The sequence below is a fragment of the Sceloporus occidentalis genome, unplaced genomic scaffold, assembly GCF_023333645.1.
Source record: "Sceloporus occidentalis isolate IW3139 unplaced genomic scaffold, rSceOcc1.0.p SCAF_1, whole genome shotgun sequence".
Lineage (NCBI taxonomy): Eukaryota > Metazoa > Chordata > Lepidosauria > Squamata > Phrynosomatidae > Sceloporus > Sceloporus occidentalis.
The window spans coordinates 184,398,282-184,416,245 of NW_028316981.1; the positions used below are offsets into that span (position 1 = coordinate 184,398,282).

General features: G+C 41.5%; 1 protein-coding gene across 1 annotated transcript; it reads left to right on the forward strand.

The window, feature by feature from the left end:
• Window positions 1-1,495: 1,495 nt before the first annotated feature.
• On the forward strand, window positions 1,496-14,496 carry MRPL4 (mitochondrial ribosomal protein L4). The gene is made up of 9 exons (XM_089486256.1): window positions 1,496-1,584; window positions 3,580-3,658; window positions 5,190-5,358; window positions 6,157-6,208; window positions 7,834-7,951; window positions 8,450-8,556; window positions 10,824-10,933; window positions 12,789-12,859; window positions 14,235-14,496. The coding sequence occupies exons 1-9, from the start codon at window positions 1,537-1,539 to the stop codon at window positions 14,378-14,380; spliced, it is 900 nt and encodes a 299-aa protein (XP_089342382.1). The 5' UTR covers window positions 1,496-1,536; the 3' UTR covers window positions 14,381-14,496.
• The last annotated feature ends 3,468 nt before the right edge of the window (window positions 14,497-17,964 follow it).

The following is a 17,964-nucleotide window of genomic DNA, read 5'->3' on the forward strand; positions in this document are numbered from 1 at the left end:
GTATCATTTCTAGGCTAGAGCCCCAAATTTCTAGCATTGTAGAAAGTGAGATACTGAAAAGTATTCACACCCAAAACTCTTTACCTGTCTCTAGGTTGCTCTATTACTTTGCGTCTTTATACCAAAATCCCTGCATTGTGGTTCTCAAAATTTGGTCCCCCAGGATGATGATGATGATGATGATGATGATGATGATGATGATGATGATGATGATGATTTTGGATTTCAATTTCCAGAATTCCTGGCCATTGGCCAAACTGGGTTGGACTTCTGGGAGTTGAAGTCCCTCTCAACCCTGGAGGACCAAACCTTGAGAACCACTGCATTAATGGGCAGCCTTCTCACCATCTCCTTCACCCTCCAGATTTTGGACTAGAACTCCCAGAATACATGGTTGTACTGGCTGGGGATTATAGGAATGGAGGTCCAAGCTCTCTAGAGGACCAAATGTTGAGAATCACTCAATTAATGGAGCCATCTCCCACCTTTCGCCTTCCAGAATTTGTGAAAACCCTTTGCCATTTGCCAGGATAGCCTGGGATTATGGGATTGGAAATCCAACCTCTGGAGGACTAACCACTGCATTACACAAGTATTTTTCAAAGAAGCAGCCATGTCATGTCATGTTTGTGTGTGTGAAGAACATAACAGCACCTTTAAGAGCAACTGATTTATATTTTAGAGTGTGCTCATACCAAAATCTAAATCCCTTAATCTTAAAAAATAAAATCCTTTTTTCCCTTCTCACTTTATATTACGGTACATGAAACATTAGTGTGAACAAATGTGCAGAGGCTGTGTAAGTAGTGGTCTGAGCACTCAACTATAACTCTGGAGACCAGGGTTCAAATCCTACGCTTGGCCATGGAAACCCATTGGTTGACAGTCACACTCTTGCAGCCTCAGGGAAAGGGAAAGACAAATCCCCTCTGAAGAAACATGGCAAGAAAACCCCATGACAGCTTCACCTGGTTGATGTTGTTGTTATGCACATTCAAGTTGTTTCTGATTTAGGCAACCCTAAGGAGGGGACCCTGTCATGGGGTTTCTTGGCCAGATTTGTTCAAAGGGTTTACCATGGCCATCCTTTGAGGCTGAGAGAGCGTGACTTGCCCATGTGTGCTTGTTGTGTGCCTTCAAGTCTTTGTGTCCTACTTATGGTAACCCTATCATCATGGGGGTTTCTTGGGAAGATTTGTTCAGAGGAGGTTTACCATTGCCTTCCCCTGAGGCTGAGAGAGTGTGACTTGCCCAGGGTCGCCTAGTGGGTTTTATGGCTGGGTCAGGATTCAAACCCTGGACTTCAGAATCATAGTCCAGCACTCAAAGCACCAGATAAGGCTCAAGTTCACTATAAGGCAGAAAGGACTTGAAGGCACACAACAACAACAACAGGGGTGGAGAAAGCACAGCCTTTAGTCAGTGGCTTCAAGGCAGGGAAGCCCCCTCGCTTCTGACGTCATCACTCTGCGCCGGAAGTAGAGGTGGGTTTCCCCTGTGAATCACGTGGGAAGGGAGGAAAAATAGGCTGCTGCCATGATCCGGCTGGGAGTGAGGCTTCTGAGGCAGGGATCCGGTCGGAGGGTGAGAAGGGCAGGCAGTGGAGGACAAGGGCTGGGGAGGCTAAAAGAGGTGGCCATGGCTCTGGCTGGTTTGAGCCTGGCACCTTAATGGAGGCATTAAGTTCATGCTCCTTCCTGGCTTTCAGTGGTACACTGCCCTTGCCCATGGAGGCTCTGCTTTATGGGTTCCAAGGAGGCCAGCTCATTTGGGGGACCTGCTGAAACAAATGACCCCAGGCTAGGGAAGCCATACTTGCTCATAGAGCAGTGGTTCTCAACCTTGGGTCCTCCAGGCATTTTAGACTTCAGCTCCCAGAATCCCTGATCATTTGGGCAAGCTGCCTGGGACTTCTGGGAGTTGAAGTCCAAAGGTTGAGAACTACTGCCATAGAGAACCATAAGGGAATACTCTCCCCTATTCTTATGATTCTCTGTGGGCAAGTATGGTTTCCCTATGGGCAAGTATTACTGTCACTTGTTTTAGCATGTCCCCTCATGCTGTTTTGAAGACACATTTTTCCCATTCCATTCTTTGTTTTGCTTTGAAAAATGTAGAGGGTTTTTATTTGTGTGTGTTTGTTTGCTTGCATTTTTAGCACTGCTGTTGTGCTGCCACGTTTAACAGCGCAGCATAATAAGTGTGTTTTGTGCTAACTTCCCAGCATTAGGATTTAAGGTGCTATGTACATTGAGTGTATATGCAAGTGTGGCCCAATGGTTTGGGTACTGGACTGTGACTCTGGAGGCCAAGGTTCAATTCCCCTCTCAGTGTTGAAACCCACTGGGTGACTTTGGGCAAGTCACACTCTCTCAGCCTCAGGGAAAGGCAAGGGCAAACCCGCTCTGGAGAAACCTGGCCAAGAAAACCCCATAATGTCCAGCACCTTAGGATTGCCATAAGCTGAAAACAACTAGGACACATCACACTCAGCCTCAGGGGAAAGATGCAACAGCAAACCCTCCTGTGTGCCAATCTTGCATGATAGGTTGACTGCCTTAGGGGCCCATAAGTCAGAAACAACTTGAAGGTACACAACAACAATACAAAATTGGCCTGCCAGACTGAAAACGGGAGAGGGCTCCTCTGCCTTTTATGATTGTGTAGAAGCAGTTACTTCAGCAGGTGTGACTTCATAACTGTGACTCTAAAGACCAGGGTTCAATTCCCAGCTCCGCCATGAAGCCCACTGGGTGGCCTTGGGCAGGTCACACTCTTTCAGCCTCAGAGGAAGTATCATGGGGCATTCTGGAGCTGAGAGTGTGTGACTCAGAGTGGGGATTTGAACCCTGGGTCTAATCCACGCTGCAGCATGGAGCCATGGCAGTTAAAGTGGTATCAAACTGCATCTCCAGGGTCATAGTCCAGTGCTAAGACCACTACATCACACTAGCTTCATTTAAGGTGAATGAAATAGAGGTTGATTTCTGCCATAAAAATAAGGATCTTGCAGCACCTTTGAGTCTGACTGAAAGCGAGAAGTTGGTAGCATGAGCTTTTGTAGGTTTAAGTTTACTTCCTCAGATGCATTCCTCATGTTACCAATTTCTGTCTTTCAGTTAGACTCAAAGGTGCTGCAAGATCATTTTGCATACTGCTTTTCCAGACTTACATGGCTATGTCTTCAAATTCTGCAGTATAAATGTGTCTCTTTTCAAAATGTTCTTTTAGAGGAGCAAATTCTGTATCTTACTTAGTTACTTTTATGTCCTAGCATTTCCTCAATCCTGGACTTGGTTAGATGTGCCTTGTGTGGCAAAGTGTGTCTCAACAATGATGAATGGACTAACACTTTTTATAACTGTGTTCTGGTGTATTTCATTTGGAGCAATGAGGGTCCATAGTGAAATTAAAGAGGCAGCACCAAATGGACACTCCATTGGCAGAGGAGATGTTCCAGGCATAAGCAGCTGTGAAAATTGTTTAAGGGAAATTTGTCCCATTTGTAAATCCATTATATTGGCTTTGATCGGTCATTTCAGATGTTCATTCTGCTTGTATTTTAATTTCCATTCCCAGCTTTTTTCAACTACGTTGTCAAAACAGGCAGATACTCCAGGTAACACTGCTGTTTTGGTTAATGCAGTTTCCTTAAGAGGTAAGTCTTTTTCATATTTATAAAATATTATTTCTTTGTACCGTTTATCCCACTTTTCTCCCAAGAAGTCCCATGTGCCACTTGTGTTCTCTCTGTCGCCCATTTATCCTTACAAAACTCTGATTAGGCTGAGAGATAGTGACTGGCCTTCAGCCTTTTAAGTAACAGGGCTTAATAGCTGACTGAGAATTTGAACTGTAAAAAAACCTTTGATAACAGTAGAAGAGTAATATGGTGTACTTTTAACATTTTCTCTTGTTTTATTTTATTTTGTTTGACTAAATATGAGTCAAACACATACTGAGTCAAATCTCAGTCAATTTATACCAGTGGAAAATATTTCAATTTTATCCAGAAAACACAAATCATTGCTTCATACTCTGACAAAAACTGAAGACATTTTTGGAGGAGGCCCAATCTCACTCTGCTTGAGTTTTCTGTATATCCATAGTCCTTAGTTTATTGATCTGAAGGAAAGATGGTAGTATTGAGATAATCTGTTTCTGAGAAGAGTGGCAAACGGATTCTGAAGTATTTGAGACATTTGGCTTTGCTGACAGATTTCCAGGCAACAGACTGTCTGAAAATGTAATGCAGCAATATAAAAGTGTAAAATACATGTTTTCACTTCTGTTATATGTGTAGTATCTGATGCTAGCCTAAATACCCTGGAGGCACCAAATGCCATCTGATCTTTGAAGCTAAGCAGGGTCAGCTCTGGTTAGTACTTGGATGGGAGATCACCAAGCAGTATCAGGTGCTGTAGGCTACATTTCAGAGAAAGGCACTGTTAAAGAGGATTCTTTGCCTATGAAAATCCTATGAAGTTCATATGGTTGCCAGAAGTTGCCAGGTAGCTTGAAACACACACATCTGATGCTGATATCAAGTTATTTTAATTATTTTTCATGTTTTACTTTGAAGTCCTGTAAAACATATCCAGGGTAGCTGTGTTCGCCATATAGCAAAGTATAGTAACATCCAAAATCCACAAAACAGTGATACCTTTATTGGGTCCACCAAAATACACAAAAACGTGTTACAAAGAGCTTCAAAAGCTTTCGGTATGTATTTTGTGCATTTCACTTGGCCCAATAAAAGTACCACTGTTTTGTGGATTTTGGATCTTATTATACTTTGAAATTTTGTGTTGTATTCAAGATTGGAATTCTGTTACATACAGTCTAGTAACAAGCCACTTACAGTAAGAAAGAATTTTCTTAAGGTGACCAAATATGAAAGGATTTATAAATTGAATGAGATTCTTTTTTTCTTGGTTTCACTGAAGTGATTGAAATGGGTGGACACATGAGCTCATAAAACATATATAGGTTCTGGTCATTTTATATATATACTTGCAAGTATAAAAATGATTTCAGGTAAGAGTAACAGAAAATCACATCTAAAGTGTGATTGCTCGGTATTGTTTCTCTTCAATTCAATTTTTATTAATGCTTAAGCCAAAGGCTTTTTGCATGATTAAAATGTAAAACCGATAACAGAAATTCATGTATTGTTTTTCTTGCTTTAGAAACACAGCCTGCTGTAGTCTCCAGTAATCCCATCCTAAGGAAATGCGACATTGCCATCCCCAAACACCTCTCACCTGTTCAGGCCTGGGTAGAGTCTTTGAGACATTACGATGCAAGGCATGTGGGCTTGGCAGATCTACATCCAGATGTATTTGCAGTAATGCCCCGGTAAGCAGAGTTTGGGTTTCTGGCCCTCTTGATTACATAAAAATAAAAATAAGCAAGCATTTATTTTAAAAAGGATGCATAGTAATCTAGGCTGGCATCCCATTGGGTAGTCCCAAGTAGGGTAGACCCACTGAACCGATTGTCGAATGGTGAGTCAACACATAGGTAAATTCCATTGAGTCAGGACTACATAAATTAAAGAGTTTCAAGGGAACAGGGGTAGCAAAGGTGGGACAGAAAAGGGGCAAGGTATTGATCTAAATAGAATAAATGTTTGTCATGGATAGGTTTTGGGAGATCTTAAAACAGAGGTCATTAACCTTTGGCCCTCTAGATATTTGGATTTTCACTCACCAAGCTAAAGTTTCCCAAACCCATACCTTAAAGTGATATAAAAATATCTGGATAAACTAGGCTAGACCTTTTCATGTGTACCACAGGGACAAGATACTTGAATTGTACCTCCAGTTTGGCAGTATTTGCAGATGTCTGGGCTTTTTGCTTAGTTTGTACTAGCCAGTCTTATAGGGCAGCAAATAAAAACAAATGCAAGTTTGAGATTAAACTGAAATCTGATATATCCCTGACTAGATATGCCAGAGCAGATTGCAAGATAGTATTGTCCTCTTCCTTCATCCACATCTTTTCCTTTGCATAAGAGGCACCAGTGTGATAACATTGTATTTGAATTCCAGAATATTTTGAAAACAGTTATTTATATCTTTGGGGCTGCTCTTTTGTTGCCCACATCCCAGGTCCTTTACTAACACAGTATGTCTGTGTTTGTTTTTCCCACAGGCTTGATATCCTACACACAGTGGCTGTTTGGCAGAGAAATTTCAAGAGAATTGTGAGTATTTAAATATTGGTAGGAATACAGGACAGGAAATTGGAATCTGATCTATTTCTATTAGGATTTTTAGATAACAGTTGGAGAGAAGTAATGGAAGAATATACAATATATGATCATCTCTGCCAGGATGACTTATGCTCAGAGATGGAAAGAGACAACATTCCCATTTCAAGAGGATAGGTTGCCTAAATTGTATGAATTTGTAGAAGTGGATAAATTGATGATGTTGATACATGAAAAACATATTGGATTATTTAAGATTATTTTTAAATATTGAATAGAATCTTTAAATAGCCACAGGGGAGTTAGATAAATAATGTTTAAAAAGTACGATCAGGTTGGCTGTGTTTGTATATTATATTTTAGGTAGTTTTAGATTTAGATTTTGTGTTAGGTATGTTATCCCCATATGGTTTTTTAGATACATAGAAATTGGTATGTATTTGTTTGTAATAAAAATATTAAGCAAAAAAAGAAAAAGGAATTGGGATGTTTGGCCAAAAGGAGGCATACAGTAGGCTTTTGAGCTAGGCTGCTGAAGGGCATAGGCACAAAGGCTATATCTGCACTGCAGAAATAATCCAGTTTTACACCATTTTAACTTCCATGGCTCAATAATATGGAATTCTGGGAATGGTAGTTTTGGGAGGCATTCAGCCTGCTCTGTCAGAGAACTCTGATGCCACAGCAAACTGCAGTTCCCAGAATTCCATAGCATTAAGCCATGGCAGTTAAAGTGGTGTCAAACCGAACTATTTCTACATTGTGGATGCAGCAAAAGAAGCTGCCTACATTCCCAGGCTAGAGTACAAAACTGGAAATGTGGGAAACAGCTTCCTTTTCTCACCCCAAACATGAATGGAAGTTGAATTCTATGGTAATATGGATGCTTTTTCTAATACTCTAGCTCTAGCAGTAATTCTGCTTCCTGGGAAGGCACAAGGAATTATGTGCACTGAACTATGCCCACTTAAACTCTGATTCAGCCACTCCTTTGCCTCCTGGGTTTCAGCAGATATTGTCCACATATCTTTAAATACGTACATTTGCAGCCATAAGGATTAGAAATGTGGTGCTTTTATTAGAAAGACAGTATTCTTAGGGAACTGCATTCTGCATAGTTATACTGTACATTCTAACTAATTCACACTGTTGTGGTATTGCATCATACACATGGATAGGCCCTAACACCAGCTTTCAACCCTACATCTCTTCTCAGCCCCATCTCCCCTAGTTTGCATTATGCCTGCTGATGCATTGAAATACATTCTTTGTGTGAACTGTCCGGATTGTGTGAGGTACATGGAAAGCTAGCATGTTTGAAGAGACCCTGAGCAAAGCTCTATTGAGTGAGCATGCACCATGAAGACTCCCCCTTTGTCCCAGAGTTTGCTTAGCCACACATGCTAATATTTTTACTACACCAGCATGGGAAACACTGGGAAAACCGTTCTTTCTCAGCTTCACTCCACCACACAAATATAGGAATAAATCATGAATCTCTTTTGCAAAGCTGTTATGATGACTAGTGGGGTAACGTGAGCTTTATTCAATGCTCCACTTGAGTGGCGTTTGGTATGTGTTGCTCTGGCCATAATTTGTGACCTGTTTTAACTTTCCAGAGTTACGCTAAGACAAAATCGCGTGCAGAGGTACGTGGTGGTGGCAGGAAGCCCTGGGCACAGAAGGGCAGTGGACGGGCTCGGCATGGCAGTATCCGGTCACCGATATGGCGTGGTGGTAAGTGATTCCTTCTCTCTCTCTCTCTCTCTCTCTCTCTCTCTCTCTCTCTCTCTGTGTGTTTATAACAACACGGAACATGTTAATTAATAATAATAATAATAATTTGTTTTATTTATATACCGCTATTCCAAAGATCATAGTGGTGAACAGCAAGTAAGCTAATTAGCAAGTAAGCTAATTTGCCCCCAACAGTCTGGGTACTCATTTTAGTGACCTCGGAAGGATGCAAGCCTGAGTTGTGCTTGGGCCCTTTTGCTGGTCTTGAACTCGTAACCTTGTGGTTTTGAGTGAATGGCTGCAGTACAGGCATTTAACCACTGCGCCACCAGGGCTCCTTTTGTAAGCCTTCTGGGCACGTGATGTGCTGCTGTGAGGTTTTTTTCAACAGACTCTAAACGCTGTCCTTGGGCCTGCAGTCAGGACCTAGAGGAGATAGGACATCTGTTCCAGCTGACCTCCCTTTGACACATCTTTCTTTTCTTGCTTTTCTTGTAGGGGGGATTGCCCATGGGCCGCGGGGCCCTACCAGCTACTACTACATGTTGCCCATGAAAGTGCGGGTCCAAGGCCTCAAGGTGGCACTGACAACCAAACTGGCACAGGTACAGCATAGAAGCACAAGCAGTTCTGCCCATTGCATAGCTGGGGCATTGTTTACAGTTTACAGTAAACCGCTTAGACACTCTTAGGCAGTATGAAGTGGTATATAAATGAAGCTTGTTTGTTTGTTTATTGTTAGAAGTTGTAGTCCAAAAAAATAAAGGCACATTATATCAGTTACTATAAACGATACTAGCTCACTGGATCTTCTGTCTACAGAGGCACTGTATACCTCTGAATATCAAATGCTAAGAGAAGACAGCAAGTCATGATGCACTTCATCCTCACCTCTTACTTGAGATCTTTCAGAGGCACATTTGCTTACTTAGTTGAACAAATTTATTATGTACTCTTTCATGTGATGCAATAACAAATGTAGACAGATAAAGTGTAATGTCATACAAAACACAACTTGCTTTTTCTCCCCAAAATGAGGGACAGGATGGCTCACGGTTAAGGTCATGTTTGTATCCATACTGTACAGTTGTATCTCTTTGATCTCACTTTAACTGCTGTGGCTCCATCCTACAGGATAGATTTGGTGCAACACTTCTCTAGTATGTTTCTTTAAACCGCAGCATTATTTCTTTAGCAAAGAAGTACATCTTTAAATTATAGATCCCAGAAAGTAGTTTCAAAATGCTTATTGTACAGTATAATGCAGATATACCCCTCAGTAAAAAGCAATTAAAACACAAAGCAAGTTCAAATATTAAAAAACAATGAAATTAAAAATACTACTTAAAGATTTAATACCAACTGTAAATAAATGTAAATAAACAACTTCCAGTGGCTTGTATGGACACACTTAAATTAAAAATGCTACTTAAATATTATTATTGCTAATATGTTTTATTTCTCACTCTCCTTACCCTGTGGGTCAAGATGAAGATACAGCACCAACTCTAAATAAATGCCTTCCCTAGTAACATCCAGTAGTTTGTATGGATAAAAAAAGTCTTTGCTTTTTATGGAAGGGCTTCAGGACAGGGGACCCAGCCTATTTTCCCTTGGAAGGGAGTTCCAGATCTTGGGTTCACAATGAGCTGCCCAGTCATGTTTTTGATGCTGGACACCTTATTCTGACCTCAGAGTAACTTGTGCATGCAGCAGCTGTGCCAGGTGGCTCATAGGGACTATGCGGTATGGCAGGTGCCCATCCTCACTGTGGAGAGAGTCCAAAACCCAAAGCAAAAGGTAACGTTTTAACATTTTAGGTTTAAGATGAGGAAAAGCTGAATTGGGTGCAGATGACACATAGACAATCTGTGCCTGGTTCGGGGTTTTGGCCCTGTGTCATGTAAACAGGATGCAGTGAGCACAGGAGGAATTCAGAGTAAATAACCTATATAGACAATCATAAGATGGGCAATACTACTGGTTTACAGAAATGGCATTTTGCACCCACTCCTAAATACAAAATTCTTTCTCAATTTTACCCTTCTTTCTAGATGGCCACTCTTGAGAGTTTTGATGGAAGATAGCTATATTGCTGTGATACAGATGGGCTTTTGTTTCCTTTCTGCTCCTGATTCTGTTGGTGTTGCAAAGCAAGGTGGATCTGGGGGAGTTTTAGGCATAATAGCTTTAATACACAACATATCTGATAGCAATGGTTCACAACTTTTGGATAGGTGAACCAAAAGTTGCTGGGGAATGAAGTCCAAAATATCTGGTGACCAAAAGTGCAGAAATGCTGTCCTCCAGAAGCAAACATTAAAGTATCTGGTCTTTTATTTCTTTCTTTAAAAACTGGATTGATTGCCTTAAATTACTTCTCGAAGAACATGCATGTAATGCTTGCAAACTTCTTTTCCCTTTCATGACTGTTTCTTTTCCTTATGGGTGGTAGGCATGATCATTAAATCAATGATTTTAAAGTATAGATTGAGGTTATTCATATGTGTTTTCAGATGGTCTTTAATTGGTATTATATGTCTAATTCTTTGTTGTTCACCACTGGATTTATTGGGGATGATGATGATGATGATGATGATGCTCTCATCATATACTCCTTGCAGATATATGTGACAGGGAAGAGAGTAGTTCAGAGCCTGGAAAAATAACTTGTTTGGATTATAGGTTCCAGAATTAACCATCAGCATGGCCAGTTATAGTCCAAAAAAGTAACTTTTTCAGACTTTGAAGTAGTCAAACTACAGGGCTATATAGAACATAGGGGCTTGGCATGAAGGACAGATTGGTACCTCTGGTTTATATCATGTTCATAATTCTGTTCATTGTCTCTTTTTTTTCACTCTGTCTTTAGGACAGTCTCCATGTCGTAGATTCTCTAGAGATACCAACCTCCGATCCCCAGTATCTGATGGATCTGGCCCGCTACAGGCACTGGGGAGCATCAGTGCTGATTGTAGATGTGTGAGTTTGTATCAATGGTGGGGAAGTGGTGGTGTTGGTGTGGAGTGTTTCTGAGATATTCAAGCTTCAGGTATGCTTAGATTTAGGAGAGGGACACAGTTTTTGTTTGACCAGTGCTGATGCATTAAGTCACAACGCCAGGTTCTGGAGTATGATATTGCCTGAATCCATGGTTTTCTGGTTGTCCTCTGGGGAATCTTGGGGCTTAGCAGAAGCTTATTAGGATCCCAAATGAAAAGATTAGTAATTGCCAATAAATTTTTCTAAACAAAAAATTGCCTGCTGCTACCGATCTTTCCTTGAATTAAGCAGCCAAAGGAGAGTGTTGGGTGTATTCTCAGTAGCATTCTTGGTTCACTTAGTACAACAGATCCACCAGGTTTGCCCCTGTGATCTCACTGCATGCACAATATCATGTTCTGGAAGGTTCTGTGATGCAGAAGGCTTTCTGTATCAGACAAATTGAGCTGGAGATGGTTCCTAGAAAGCTTGAAAATCATTGGCTTGGAACATAAGATGTAGCATTTCCAACCAACCTGTCTGGCCTGAGCTCCAAGGGGTAGAACATCCAACCAGCAGGGAAGATGGCTTTGTTTATGTGCTTGACGTTAGGCCCTCCAGGATATTAATGAATTATTACTTCTATCATGCCTGAATATGACATGGTGGCTAAAGTTGATGAGTTCAGAAACATCTGGAGAGCCACATCTTCCACCAGACTGCCTTGTGACATGAACTGATGTTATCTGTGATGGAGCTTTGATGGCATTCGATCTGTATGGGACACTAATCACCTCGGATTGAATGTATCAGTTTGAATTTCTACGTGAAACAGAACAAATTTAAATTATTTACTTAATAAATATAAATTTAATAAATCTGAAAGTGTTGTTTTGGGCAACTCTACATCTATAGGTATACAAAAATGTCTTGGTTGTAACTCTAGGGGAATGTGCACTTTTTCATTTGGCTACACTTGGGTTCTTTTCATATAATTGAGTGGGCCTGAAAATTAAATTTCCCACTAAAGTGCCAGGATGGACTCTTCATCTTAACCATGAAAGTAACATTCACACTGAAGCTACAGGGGTTTGTGGAGTATCTAAAAAGGATGAATGCATATGGTGTGAGCTAAGATTTTTCACCTGTCATGGTATCCAGTCTACAAGAACTGGTATCACAGTCACACAAGACTACAGGTACTTTAGACTTTTAACTGCTTAATGCAACAGAGGAGCACAACCATTCCTCTAGAGTCAAAGGTGAATCTTCTCTGATAAGATTGAGTCCCTTCACTAATGAAATGCAGCATGAATACTACTCCTCTTGGGGAGCAGGAGGTCATTAAGGACTTCAAGGTCAGTACACATCACCCAACCAAAATAGAAAGTTGGTAGTATTTGTACCCAGAAGATCCAGCAACACATACTATATATATTCATTTATAAGTGTAGAAATTTTAGTCATAAAGTTGACCCAAGAACCTGAGTTGACTTATCCACAGGTCAAGTTAAGTTCTGTGCTTTAGCTCTTATTTAAAAAGGAACCATCCCCTGGTGAAAGGCAAGAGTGTAATCTGTCCTGGAAGCACTGACCCCATCTCTCCTCTGTCATCCATCCTTTAGTAAGAACATAAACACTTATACCTGCTGTAATTTTGCAAGTGCTTTGGCATTGTTTTCCTTTGATTCATCCTTTAGATCCTTTCTTACATGCCCCTTGACATATTTACAGGATATATCAAAATCCATAATTTTGTTCCCAAAAGCTGCCCTTAATTTAAATATGAGATAGACTTAGAGTCAAGTATACTGTATATGGGATATATCTAACTCTCCTTTCCTCTTGCTTTCAGCAATGAAATCCCTGAAAACATCAAATCTGCAGCAGACAGCCTTAAAACCATCACATTATTGCCTGTCATGGGTGAGTAGAGGAGAAAGGGGTTCATTTGGGTGGACAGAAACTTCTAAAAGATGACTCCTATGACATGCTGAAGCTGGATGATGTGTTTAACCCATCCTGGTCAAGCACCCCTTTCCTGTTTCAAACTCTTCAGACAGCATCACAGTTTCCTCCTCAAGAATGATGCAGGAAGCATTCTCATCCTGATTCATCTCTTGGTATTGCTTCATCTGTGACAGCTTACAGATGTTACTTATCCCAGTATCATCTTAACAGGAAACAGAATGTACAAGTCATCTTCCATAAAGAAGCAAGGAAATAAGGGGTCCCTACTTATTTGTGTTCTTCATTGAATTAGTTACTGGTACAGTTTGGAGCTGTATTTACTATGAATCCTGCTGCCCAGCTATATTGAATATTTGTGTTAAATCATAAATGAATCTAAGATGGGTGGACGAAGTGCAGCTCTCAAACCACATGTGATCTCTGGGACCTCCAAGTATGATCCCAGAGCCCCCACTGCTCCCAGCTTACATTTCTAAAATCCAAGCCCATCTTTGGGCAAGCTTTGTCCCCAAACTACCCAAAATGTGTTCAAGTCACAGTGGTTTGCTTCTTCTGACCTCCCTCTCCCCAAACTTTCCAAAACATAAATTGAATCCAAAAAAAATCAATCAAAATGGCAGCCAGAAGTGAAATTGTGTCACTTCAGGTGCACTGAAATGCACTGGTATGGCCCACCAGGTAGCTGCAGGGTAGAAGGATAGTCTACCCCCCAGTGCACTTTCCCACCCAGGATCTGAGAGGACAGCACAGTTGGCTGCATGGTGAGGCCAGTCCTTATAAAGCAAAAGTGTGTGTGTGGGGGGGGGGGGGGGTTGCCTTTCAGGCAACTCCCATCGGCCCTTGCAGAGACAGTGGTTATTTACTATGTGGATGTATTTCAACATCTGGAGGACCACATTTTTCTATCACTACTTTAAAGTGCGAAAATAAATCCTCATTCACAACTGTCTCCCCTCACTGATGTTTTTACCTGTGAAACACCACCTTTATCACAGGTGTGTGCTACCCACTTAGATAGCACCTGATGTAGGTCATGTCCCCCCTTCATTCCTGTCTCTTTCTGTTGTATAGGTTGATGAAAGAGAGCCACCCAGGTTTGGCTAAGAGACCTCTTATTTCTAACCCCTAAAATACTGTACACTATTTTATCAAGGTTAGAGATACAGAAAGATAAAACCTTGGAATTGACAGCATTTGCTGAGCACTTTGGCAGATAGTTTGCCCATAGAAAAGGATATCCTAGAAAGAACCATTTTTTTTGTTGCTGCCCTCTGTTCAGTCAAGTTTCACCCAAGATGGAGTCTGACCTCTTGTCTCTTTCTTGTAATAGGTCTTAATGTATACAGCATGCTGAAGTATGAGACCCTCGTGCTTACTTTGGATACAGTCGCCTTCTTGGAAGAAAAGTTGTTGTGGCATGACACACGATATAAACCGCTATACCCCTTCCGATTGCCCTACAGCGACTTCCCATAGCCTTTGTGTCAATGATGGACTTTGCGCATTGGCAACTGCAAGCAAAGGATTACTTCCTGTTCTGTACTCACTGAGCAGTATGATGTTTTTCTAATGTGTATATTAAAACTGGTCTACCGGAATTATTACCTGTCTTTTGGCATAACCATTCTTCTTAGTGCTTTAAATTGTGCAATGCTGAAATGGTGGGGTATCACTGTGGAATTTCCCCAAGTGAATATATGTGGAGGTGGTAGGAAATAATAGTACTCAGTATTTGTATAATGTATACAAATGTATAATGTATTTCGGAAAAGGCAAGAGAAGAGTCTTTTCTGGGGTGGTACATGCCCAGCAACATGTTTCCTAACACAGCAAGTAGATGCCCCCAACAACTCCAAAGGGGAGAATTGCATTTGCCCATCAAGTGGACAAATGCAATTGGTGTTTGTTTGTTTGCACTCTTGGAAAATGGCACTTTCCCTACACTGCAAATCCATCCTCAAGAACAGATGTTTGGATTCTCCCTGTTCTCAGTTCTCCTATGTGTGGAAAGACATTTGGATTTATTTCATCAGCTTAGTAATGCTTATGCACTTGGTGCAACAGGTCACTTGTCTCCTGATGTAATATTGTGGTTTTTCATTTCAGTTCCTTAGTTTCTCATTTTCTCATTTAGAGTCAATAAAGGGGGTGGGGGTGAGGAATAGATGTTGCATTTTTACTTTTAAAAATTCTCCAGGCATTTTTATACATTTGGTGACATTGAAAATTAGTGTACACCTTGGCTTCATCAGCCTTGGTGGTACCACCATGACCATGCAAAACAGGAACTACCTCATGAAAGGACTGTCAGTTATCAGAGGCCTTTCATTGCCGTTAGTGGTTTTATGCAAGAGCTCTTTTTCCCTTTTCCAGTTTTTTTGCCGCTAGAACGTTCTCTTGCTGAATAAATAAGCAAGCCACTTGCAAAAGCATGCTAATGTCTGGAGGCAATTGTCTGTGGGCACCTTCGCTTTATTTTACAAATTTTGTAAGGTTCAAGCTACAAAAGACACTATAGGGAGGAAGCATGTCTACTGCCATTTGGAAAGAACAGCCACCAGAACAATATCTCTTGAAGGAAGTAATTCTCAAGGAAGCATTTAATAGCACTGGAGTGCCTCTAGCAACCCTCCAGATGTTGTTGGGCGGCAAGTCCCATCAGCCCTAGCCAGCATCACCAATGGTGAGGAATTCAGGGAGTTTCAGTCCAAAACCTTCTAGAGGACTATGGCGGGATACAAACGGGCAGGGGAAGACGTCTTGGAGGTGTATTCTGCTGAATACGGAGCCTCCAGCCCGCCCGACCCGGGGGCGTGGCTCAGGTGTATGGGGCTTCCACATGGGGGGCAGTGAAGACGCCTCACCTAGGGCCGTTTCAGACCCGGAGTTTCCAAACCGCCTCCTCGGAGGACGCTGCAAAGAGAGAGGCAGCTTCCTCACGGGCGGCCAAAAATGGGGCTTTTTTTTTTCCCTTTGCTGGCTGGCGGATGCGCAGCTGCAGCGCTAAGCAGCGGCAGCAGAAAGTCTATGTGCACATTTAAAGTGCCCAAACCCCTTTAAAACTTTTCCCCCCGCTCTGCCCAAGAACAATGGTGGTCTCCTGCCAGCTGGTGATCAGCTGGTGTTGGCATCCTTGTCCGCTTGCACTTTACCAGTGTCACCAGCATCATAGATGCCTCCTCTCCTTTGGTCCCCGCGCTCCTGCTGAATCTGCAATGCACAGCTACAGCTGTCGCCGCTGCCACCGCTGTCCCCCTGCCATCCCCCATCACCTCCCTTGTATATATGTAAATATTTACAGTTTTAGCGTTTTTTATTGTTAGGTGAAAATGGCACAGGAATGTGTGTAGGGGCTCACTTTAAAGTCCAAACTTTCCAAGCAGCGCATGCGTACATGTTGCTCTAGGGTTAGGGTTAGGGTTAGGGTTAGGGTTAGGAGTCTTAAAATGCGCTGCAGCTGTGCTGCAGCTTCCACACCTGCATGGCAGCTGACGCTGCAATTAAAGCCTGACTGCAAACTGCGCATGTTCCAGGACCCCCACTCATTATGCAATGCAGCAGACATGGAGCTTTTAAATGGGCAACTTAAATTAGCGGCATAGCAATTCTAGCGTACCGGTGCAGCAGCTTACAGACGGAGCTGCGCAGCTGCGCATCAAACGGAAAAGAAGCGGAGAAAAGCAGCACCTTTTTAATGCCGCCTCTTCCCGCTTGGGGTGTGCGGGGGGCGTGTTCATGGCGGCATTCAGGTAAGGCCCGTCTGAAGGCTCTACCTTCATGATGTCATGAATACACCCCTTTTTGCCCGTCTGTATCCCGCCTATATGATTCCCAATCCTGGAGTAGTATAATCAGAACACAGTGAGAGGTGTAGGGGCATCATCCATCATCGGCACAAAATGAGTACCAACACACTTACATTTTAAAGGAAATGTGTTCCTCTTCAGCATCATATAGTTAATATATATTTTCAAAATGAAAGAACCGGACTGGTATTTGTTTGGAACAGAGCTTGGAAGCATCGCTTTTTTGCACTGTACTTTCCAGATTTCCTCATGTTGACTGGGAAATTCTGGTAGTTATAGTCAAAAACTAACTTTTCCATGCTCAGGTTTGGAGATTCAGTGAAGGTAGTAGACCATTGCTACAGCATCATTACTGCTTCTCATTAGCCTCATTGACTTAACATTGTCAAGCACTGGTGCAGAAGGAGAAAGTTGAAAATATCATGGTGGGCAGGGGCAGCTAATGTTTTTCATAGAAAAGCTTGACAGCAGAGCACGAAAGAGGAGGAAACACTTGTAATTCCATCTCCAGTGTTTTGCTAAATTCTTTTCCTCTGAACGGAAACTATTTCACAGGCAAACTATGAATCAAGAGAGATTTCCCCAGGTCTCTGGAGAAGAACAATGCTTTTCATGTTTTTCTCACTGACATTTCCAACACATGCTGTGTTTTTAACTAACAAAGTAGTTGTAAGATGACAGATTTGTGGAAGGCTTGATGATGTTCGATGATTCTATGATATGTACAAAAACAGGCTAAAATACTTTTGTCACTTTCATTTCTAATTTTTTTTATCAGTGCCAAGGAAGAAAATGACAGATATTAGAACTTAAGACCATCAACTTTTAGTCTCAAACAACATCCTAGTTCTTTCTGCCAAAATGCAAAAGTAAACATGAATGTGCAAAAGAAAACATGGAGAGCACAGAAAATATGGAGTTAAATATATAGCAATATTCTCTGTTCCTGCAGGTAGCAGCAAATATTTTCTCCAAATATTGAGTGTGTTGCCATATCTGTTGCTGCTGATACAACCAACTGGAATTGTAAGAACACAATTTCATCTTCTAGTATTCTGCAACAGTATTGTTTTTGTTGTGGGATCTCAGTCGTTGAATAAATAAAAACCTCAAAGAACTAAGATTATTTATTCCAGTGGTTAAAACAGTTTTTAAGTATTGAATATCAAACTGAATTGCTTAAGCAGTTAGTTATAAATGGTTTATTAGGCTTTGAATCTGAAGGAAAGCAAAGCAATCTATGCTAGCTGACCT

What these genes read in the sequence shown, in the direction of transcription:
- MRPL4 (XM_089486256.1), top strand. Translation starts at nt 1,537, where the DNA reads ATGATCCGGCTGGGAGTGAGGCTTCTGAGGCAGGGATCCGGTCGGAGG. An exon ending in TAATGCAGTTTCCTTAAGAG is followed by an intron (nt 3,659 to 5,189) that starts GTAAGTCTTTTT and finishes TTCTTGCTTTAG; the next exon opens with AAACACAGCCTGCTGTAGTC. An exon ending in CACATTATTGCCTGTCATGG is followed by an intron (nt 12,860 to 14,234) that starts GTGAGTAGAGGA and finishes TTCTTGTAATAG; the next exon opens with GTCTTAATGTATACAGCATG.